Source organism: Pistacia vera, unplaced genomic scaffold (assembly GCF_008641045.1).
Source record: "Pistacia vera cultivar Batoury unplaced genomic scaffold, PisVer_v2 Contig116, whole genome shotgun sequence".
In the NCBI taxonomy this organism is placed as follows: domain Eukaryota; kingdom Viridiplantae; phylum Streptophyta; class Magnoliopsida; order Sapindales; family Anacardiaceae; genus Pistacia; species Pistacia vera.
Genome location: NW_022195204.1, coordinates 635,970 through 645,018, shown reverse-complemented (window position 1 = coordinate 645,018; position 9,049 = coordinate 635,970). Strand labels below are relative to the sequence as shown.

Genomic DNA, 9,049 nt, shown 5'->3' with positions numbered 1-9,049 from the left:
GTATTATCATGTGGAAGCAAGTTCCTTAAGACGAGACCTAAAAAAATTATAATTTATTATAATGTAGAGTTTATTCTTATTTATAACTGACCCAAGTAAGGACTAGAATTTTTTATGACTACATGGAGATTATTCATATATAGAGTATCCTATAAAAAAGGTTATATTATATATATTTATATTCATTATAAGTTATAATTATATCATTAAATTAAAATTGATTATTGATTATATATTTATGTTATTAATTGCACGAGAGCTAGAATAATTAATTATATTAAATATGTTAGATTAGAAATAGTGAACCAAATCTAGTCATCCGAAAAAAATTTGGTGACTTTAAGAATTAATATTGGCATCAACATGATAGCCTTTAAAACAATCTATCTATTTATGTAACTTTTAAGGACAATAAAATTGTATTTTGGCTGAGATTTGACAGAAAGTTTTTGTGCCAAACTTTCTTTGTTAGATCTCAGAAAATCCGCACATCTGTTGTATAAAATATCATATGGTTAAATAAATCATCCAAAGACGATCATTTATGTACTAATATTGCTTCTATGTTATGCTAAGAAAAAAAATTTCAGTCACCAAATTCTCTCTATCGGTAACCAAATTCTACCAATCATTTCGATTGATATTGGCAAAGATATTAAATGGTTTTTTAAGCAAATAAATTTTAGACCTCATTTAACTTTTGTGTATGTATCTATAATTATTATATATAAAAGTATATTAGGTAATTTATTTACGTGTTTTTTTATAAATTTTAAATGTTTAAATATAAGTTGTATAATTTAACTTTTTCTAATAAGTTATTTATTTGAAAATAAATGATAATCTATTTAAAAAATTAAAAAAAGTTACAGTATTTATATTTAAATGAAATGTGGTAAAAAGAAACAACTCTTTTTGTTCTTAATTTATACGAGTTAAAAAGAGTTTTTAATAGTAAATATTGAAATGTTATAAGAAGATATGGAGCTTGTGAAGACGCTCGTGAACAGCCGAGGATTTGAGAACTTATCTAACAAATGAAGATAAACAACTTAAGATCCATTTTTAAAGTAAATTGGCATGAACAAAATGGACTCAGGCCCAATCAAGAGTAACGAGTAATCCTTACGCATGATGACGTGGAAAAATTTGTATCAAATCAACAGTTAACGAGTAATTTACTATTATATCCTTTAAGATTGTGCGACGACTATATAAGATCCTAAATGAACAAATGAAATCATAATTTAATTTTCCATGTAAAACCCAATTTAAAAAATAATCAAAAATAAAAACTCTTTAAATCTATGTCTTTATCCTGCTGCATATAATACTGTGTTTTTTTTTTTTTTTTTCCTATGTTCATATTTTGTTGATCTTTTACAGATCTGTTAGTTGCCTTTAAGCTTTAAACGACAGCTTCATTTGGTTTATGCACAACTTGATGAATTCGTTATCATTAAATTAATGTTGCAAAGAGACACAAATGAGTAGAGGGATGAAGAGTAGAAAGAAATAATATAATAATAAGAGTCATTTAAAATGAAACGAAGTTTATTTAGATATTTTATGAATTTCTAAATTGTTACATTTAGAAATTGAGTAGAATAAGATAACGATTGCAAACAAATACCATCACTAAATAATAATGATAAATACACACTTCAATTAATTGCTTAAACAAGCTAATTGATGGAGGTATTCATCAACAGTGGCATAATTAACATCAGGATAGAGCTCAGAAGCCTCCACCCCTGAAGATGGATCGATTTCAAAATTTGTTTGTTCTCCCTTCATAAATATTGAATAGTTCACTAGTAGCATAATTTTGTCTGTCATATTCGCATCTGCAATAATGGGTTAAAATCAAACTCATTAGGAATTCATTTTTTTTTTTTTTTTTAATTACAGAATTTAAGCAAATTAGGAAGGGTGCTTAATAACCTTGGATCATCTTAATAATTTGGTCCTCAGTGACATAAATTTTTTCCAGGGTTTTGCCAATCTTCTTCTCCCAAAGGGCAACAAGTTCATTGAATGAGTAGATATTCTTTGGAGGCCTAAGGTAGAGGGTCTTGTTCAATGTTCTTGGATCATCAACGGCTTTGATGGTGTAGCTTGCTATGTCAGCTTCCTTGATAAAAATTGCTGCAGCCAAATTAGAATACCAACTGTAAGCCATGCTTTCATGTATTTTCGTTACACGTATAATATATATCATAAAAAATTCTTTTCTGTTTATTAATTACACGAGTAGATTTCCTTAATTTTCGATATTTGCTTTCATAATTTTTTAATAGAAACTTTGGTTTTGAAAATTGTCAATTTACTTCCACTATAGTGTAAGTTTTTAATAAAGTTCACAATAAAAACAATTTTCTAATCAAGACGTTCTGATATAAATATATTATGATCATTGTTAGATCTGGATTGTTAAAAAAGGTGAATATATATGGTCTTGACAATTTTTAAAGAAAGACTTACCAGTATATAATGGTTGGGTAGGATACTGTAACTTCAATTTTTTGAGTAATTTTTTTTGCACTTCTAGTTTTATTGACCCAAGGGTGATATAATAAAAGCTTAAGGTAGTAATATTCAATGTAAAGTCAGCATTTTTAATCACCATTGGAGATTTTTTATCATATTTTTCAAAAATTGAGACTTTTGTAATTGTCAGACTTATTTTTTGAGTGAAACCCAAGGTTATGATCCTAAATGATTAATGACAACAATTAAAAAGAAAATAAATCACAAAACCCTCGTAAATTTTAAGATCTGTAACAGTTTAAAAAACAAATGCATAGACCCCATAGTGAAAATTGACCAAAGAAGTTGATGGAGATATGTGTTTATTTGTAATTACCTTTGGGTTGGCCATTGCCATAAATCAAGATATTATCTTTGGGAGGAGCAACGGCTCCGGGTTGTGCCAGTGTAGGAAGAAAGAAGCCAAAGGTGCAGTTGCAGGAAACATAAGTGTAGGGAATTCCCTCGGCCTCAATAGCACGTCGAATTTTTGCCTTTCTTGCATAACCTGATTTTGCTGGCTCAATGGGATGTCCAGCATCCACATTGCTTCCAAACTCTGATGGGAAAAATCTCTGTACCAATTCATTAAACATTTATTATGCCATTTAATAATAACAGTTTTGAGAATTTTAATGGATATGATAGGAATAGAGTCAATAGACCAACCTTAATATTTCCAGCTTCTTTAATGGCAGCGATGAGCTTAAACTGCTCTGGTATCTCTGAACGGCTAATAGCTGACATCACTATATCAACTAACTTCAGCATCTTCACCAACTTTTCATGATTCTCAAGATCTCCCTGCATCCAAACCAATTTCCCAATATAATAAAAGTTAAACAATGTGATACATTAAGCTACACAACGTGATATTTGAGGTCTACTAATAGTTATTATACTGTATTCATGCTGAATCTCCTGCGCTCCGAGTCAGGTCCTCATTCGCCTGGGACTCTGGTCTCAGGAGCCTTTGTGCCAACTTTTAAGGTGTTCTACTTTGTTAACATGTAGTAAAAAATAATATTGAAGGGAATGGAAATACATACATAGAGCAAAGTGACGCCTAAGCTTTGGAAATTCTGAACAAGTTTTGCCTTAACAGGATCAGAGAGGGCAGTCTCCCTGACCAGTGCAAAGGTTGGATGGCCGGCCTTTACACTTGCTTCCACAATAAATTTTCCCATATTTCCAGTTCCTCCGATGATCAAAATCTTACTTTTCTGAGCCATTTGGGAGAACAAGAATGAATCTCAAACTATTGATTTGAAGGATGCGATGGATCCTTCAATGGATAGTATGGAAATGTTCTTACTTTTGGAGCTGGGATACAAAACACTACTTACAGATTAAACTAGGACCAATGTTTCTTCTCTCTGTTTTCAATATCTACTTTATCTGAAAAACATATAAATAATTGATATACTTGTCTAGGTGCGATTGGATCGATATTGCTCTGTCCTTTTAGCTACACCTTTTGCAAATTAATTTTGGATTGAATAGACATATAACAACCCACTAAAGAAAAAATATAGCTTCAACCAAGATGTAATACATGTGACCAAAATTTAACATGTGATATACTTTCTAATACAGTTAAATATAAGCCATGCTTAATTGATTTCACGTTTTGTAATGTAAAACAATTATTTGATAAAATAATTTTTTAAACAGAGAAATCATATATTATATTTTTACTTCACCTTTCCAAACCTTACACACTTCTTATTTTCGTTTTTCATATTTTACACGCTTGTCAAGATGGATAGACACGGACCTTTTCTTTATTGAGTCATATCGAGAATATTACTTAAATATAAAAAAACAATAATATTATACTCACAAATCCTTCTTACTAAATTTCTCTTACAAATGTGACTCCTTCAATGATTGATTATCCAAGTATTTTTACAGGAATACAACCAGTGGTGGACCCAGGATTTTTGCCCAGTGGAGGCCCCCTCGCTCTGCCACTGCTTGCCAATCAACTAGTGAAAACATAAGAAAATAACATTACAAGGAAACACAAAAAAATTGTTACGTGGAAAAACCTCTTCAATGTAAAGAGATAAAAACACCACGGGAATCTAACAATTCACTTAAATCCAATATAATTAAAAGAGTTTACTGATCGTATTTTTGACAAACATGCAAATATATCAAGTACACTAGTCGCAAAAAATAATAAAGTGATAAGTAGAGTATCGTTCACACGAGGATAGTGTTACTAAGTACCGATTTCTCTAGTTTAAGTCCTAATTGAAGCAACAATAAATTGGATTGATGGAAAATTAACGAACTAAATACAATTTAAGAAAATATAAATGAATTACAATAAAATTAAAGAAAAACCCAACAACTTAACTAATTAAACAAAATGCTAAAAAAAATGCTAGGGTGTTGATTTCACCTAGATACGCTAACCCAAATCATAGAATCTATTACCCAAGTTCTAATTCCTTGATTGAAAATCGAATTCCCTAAGTTGTATAACATACCTTCTCAGACTATATTTTCCTACTTATTCTTATTAAGCTTCCGCACCCAACAAAATGAAGATTACTAGTTCAAAGTTTTTTAAGCTTTATGGAATTCTATCTAGATTTCATAAATCGGTAAACCTATCTCTAGAGTTTGCTTAATCTACGGTATTTATCCCAAGAGGCACAATCAATCACTTCTTAGTCTCATTGTCAACAACACACATTTGAATAGTGATCAAGCATCCAAAAGTCATTAAGCAAAGAGATAAACACTCAATCATGAAATTAAAACTCAAAGTAAATCAATTTATATAAATTTGAATCATTGTATCAAGGTTACATCAAACCCTAGCTAAACAACTCAATTCATACTCAAAAACAAAATAAAATAACAAAAACAAACTGAATCAAGATTCATCATTGAAAAACAAGCAAAAGATGGAGAAATCTTCTCTAATTTGAAGCTCAAATCTTCAATAATCTTCTCCTTCCAAGAGCTGCCTTCCAAATGACGAACCAAGATCTTTTTTCTTTCATTTTCATTCTAATTTATACCTCTTTCACTTAAGGACGAAGCCCTAGCAAGTCAAAACGCGCCATTTTATTTTTCACATCTGACGCAGTTTCACCACGACGAAACTTTTTCCTTACAGCAATGAGAATCTTTCAGGCCAAATTTGAGCATGAAAGAGTCTGAATCTGGAAAAGTGTTAAACACATATATTATAGCCCTTTAAATTATCTTTCTACTCGTTCAAGAATCAGCACAATCCGAGGTCTAAAGCTCAAGTTATGGCAGAAATACTGAAGCACATCCAAAGACGTTTTTCTTCCGTTTCCAACATTTTGTTCACGAATTCAAGCCAAGTTTTCACCCTTTTCCAGTCAGAATTAGGAAAAACCTAAAACATGAAAGTTGTAGCTCTGGTTCTTATCTTTCCAAAGCTTCTAAAATCAGTCATTCTGAGTTTCCAAGTTCAAGTTACGCAATTTAAGCTCAAAACTGTCATTTATTCTTAAAATCATCGTTTAGGCTTGCAAAAACAAATTAATAGAATTAGATAACAATTAAGGCCCAAATTGTATGAGAAATATCCTAAATCCTATCGAAATTTAATGCAAAGTCATAGGAAAAAATATGATTATCATTTACAACAACCACAAATCTACCAAAAATATTCTACACAAATTTAGAGCTCAATCACAACTCTAACAAAAATTAAAATACACAAAGGTTTACCAAAAGAAGGATTACAATTACTCCAAATTAAGATCCGCATGTAAGAGGGAAGTTAGAAATTGGGGAAGAAAAACTTGAATATAAAAAAGATAAAATCTAACTTTTTAATTTTTTAACTTTTAACTTTTAACTTTTCTTTTTTACCTTTTAATAAAACTTTTCAATTTTTTTTTAAAAGTTGAGGGTAGGCCTGGGCCTACCCTCAAGGGGCCTGGGTCCACCCCTGGATACAACCAATGGACCTCAACAACAGGCATGTTACGATCCCTGAAAATCAAAATCAAAATGTGTATCATGAGGGGTGAGAGGAGTCTCAGGTAAATTTTAATCGGGATAATTGTCAAGAACGGAAGGCCAAGAGGGATGGAAAAGACCTATCAACTCGAAAGGTTGCAACAACCATGACGATCCAAGTTCTCTAGGGCACCAACAATGAAGGTGATCTCATTCCCACTCACTAAGGTCTGTAACAGTAGGCCGCACAACCCGAACCCGAACCCGGAGGGATAGATTAAGCTTCAACGATAGATAAACAAGACATATGAATAATGATTTACAAAGGGAGCGACACTGACATGCCCAAGAACCATAGGGTGATCCTAGATTACGAGCCAACGACAAGAGAGGCCCCAAACATTGGCATCATTTAAACATGATTTAATATCATAACCACTATGAAAGAAAACCTAAAAACTAGTGCTTTATCAAAATTTTAGTCTCAAAGGAAAACAATAGTATCATTAACGATTTGATAACATATATAATCATTTCACAAGAAAAAAAAAAAAAAAGACTTAAAATAGTCATCAAAATTGTAGGTTCAAATGTAAAACATTGGCATCATTTAAACATGACCTTATATCATAATCACTATAAAAGAAAAGTGAAACCTAGTTCTGTATCAAAATGGAAAAAAAAAACAAAACAAAACAAAGCGTGAAAACTGGTTTTTTAATCAAAATTTAAGGCCATCATTTAAACATGATTTAATATCATAATCGCTATAAAAGAAAAGTGAAACCTAGTTCTGTATCAAAATAAATAAATAAAAACGTGAAAACTAGTTTTTTTATCAAATTATAAGGCTCAAGGGTAAAACAATAATGACATTAGAGCATAACTTACCATTTCACAATTTAAAAAAAAAAAAAAAAATGCTAAAGATAGTACTATACATGAGATTTTATCAAAAATCTAGTGAACCAATAAATTGGAGCATTTTCTCAAACCTGTCAGATACAAATCATAACTTCACAAATTAAAAATAATAAAAAGCTAAAATTGGGTTTGTATGTTAACATAAAAAAAATTTCAAAATTATTAGGTTATAATTTTCATATCGGTTTCATCTCCAATCCCCCAAATCGACAATACTAAATAATTTAAACAGAATGAACATTGAATACTGAATTATGTTCAAATCATACACTTCATGTTCCCACTAAATTAATTAATTTAAATTTGTCCAATTAATGGAATGACAATGACAAACAGTATGAGAGAGATCAACGTCATTGTTAGTGTATTTTCTCTAAAACCAATGGTAGATGGAAGGTTTAGGCAACATTTGTATATATAAACTTTGTAATTATTTTATTATTAATAAAATGATGATTATTTTACACTACTTTATATCATTTATGTTTAATTAAGTTGCGTATGTCCCTGAGCTTGTTCTAAAAAAAATTCTATTTTCAAAGAGTTTAAAAATATGAGTATATCAAGATTCTTTTGGTATGACTAACTCTTAATTATGTTCTTGATCAGATGTGATAATAATCGAGGATAATGTTATCACAAGATCAACATTACTATGTGCCGCCATTGATTAGCACGAGATGTTGATGGTTGGGTGATGAGACTCATATCATAAGAGCACGAGTGATGAGATTGTTCATTATAGAATGATGCGTCGAACGTGACCATTGGATGATTGATTACACAAGTATAATATCATTAGTCAATGATCATTGTTATATGTATTAGTGTCACTTTATCCTTAGACCTGAGATGCAATCATGTCTTGTGCATGGGTATTCGTGGTTCTTCAGTACATTGTTACTAGAATGTTCATATCTAGTGTGTAGTGCTTGTTGGTCATGATTATTTATGTATAGAGTCATATGCGTATTCAATAAGGAATCTGATGGCTCAGATATTATGAACTTGAGTGTTCAAAGGGATCAATGAATGTGGAGGATCATTGGCCAAAGCATTTGTGTTTTATGAATAGTTTCATAGAGACACAATTCCACGCTCAAGATGATCTTAGATTATGTAATCAAGTTAGGGATTCGACTATACCATGGTCTGCACTTGATCAGAACATGATACTAGAGGGAATGAGGTGACATGACTAAGACGCTCACTTTTACAGGTCCATATGATCCTGCTTCATTCATTTATTGGGGGCTATGACATACTACTAGGTGTGAGTCACGGTTTGTAAGGAAGATGGGTGTCAAAAGTTGATATTTACTTTATTATCCATCGATAAATGATCATAGAAAGGTCACATACATTATGGATTTCTAAGCTTAATAGAAATCAGGGATTTTCTCATTAAAGAGTTAATGAGAATATTAAAGTTTCCGAAAAGTCCTAGTTGGACTAGATTCTTAAAATTATCAATTACACGGACCTATTTGACTAATTAATAAAATTTGTTAAAAGGTCATTCTTGTAATTGGATAAATTATTTGGACTTAATTAAAAAATTAAGTCCACATGAGGAAGCTTTATAAATGGGTTTAGTAATTAAACCTGAAGCCAAATTAGGGTAACACCAAAATGGGCC

At 30.9% G+C, this 9,049-nt stretch overlaps 1 protein-coding gene across 1 annotated transcript; it reads right to left on the bottom strand.

The window, feature by feature from the left end:
- Positions 1-1,527: 1,527 nt before the first annotated feature.
- LOC116105223 (phenylcoumaran benzylic ether reductase TP7-like) lies at positions 1,528-3,807 on the bottom strand. The gene is made up of 5 exons (XM_031391659.1): positions 3,579-3,807; positions 3,199-3,333; positions 2,867-3,104; positions 1,945-2,148; positions 1,528-1,847 (listed from the first exon to the last, which is right to left on the bottom strand). Exons 1-5 carry the CDS (start codon positions 3,759-3,761, stop codon positions 1,669-1,671), a joined length of 939 nt encoding a protein of 312 aa, XP_031247519.1. The 5' UTR covers positions 3,762-3,807; the 3' UTR covers positions 1,528-1,668.
- Positions 3,808-9,049: the final 5,242 nt, after the last annotated feature.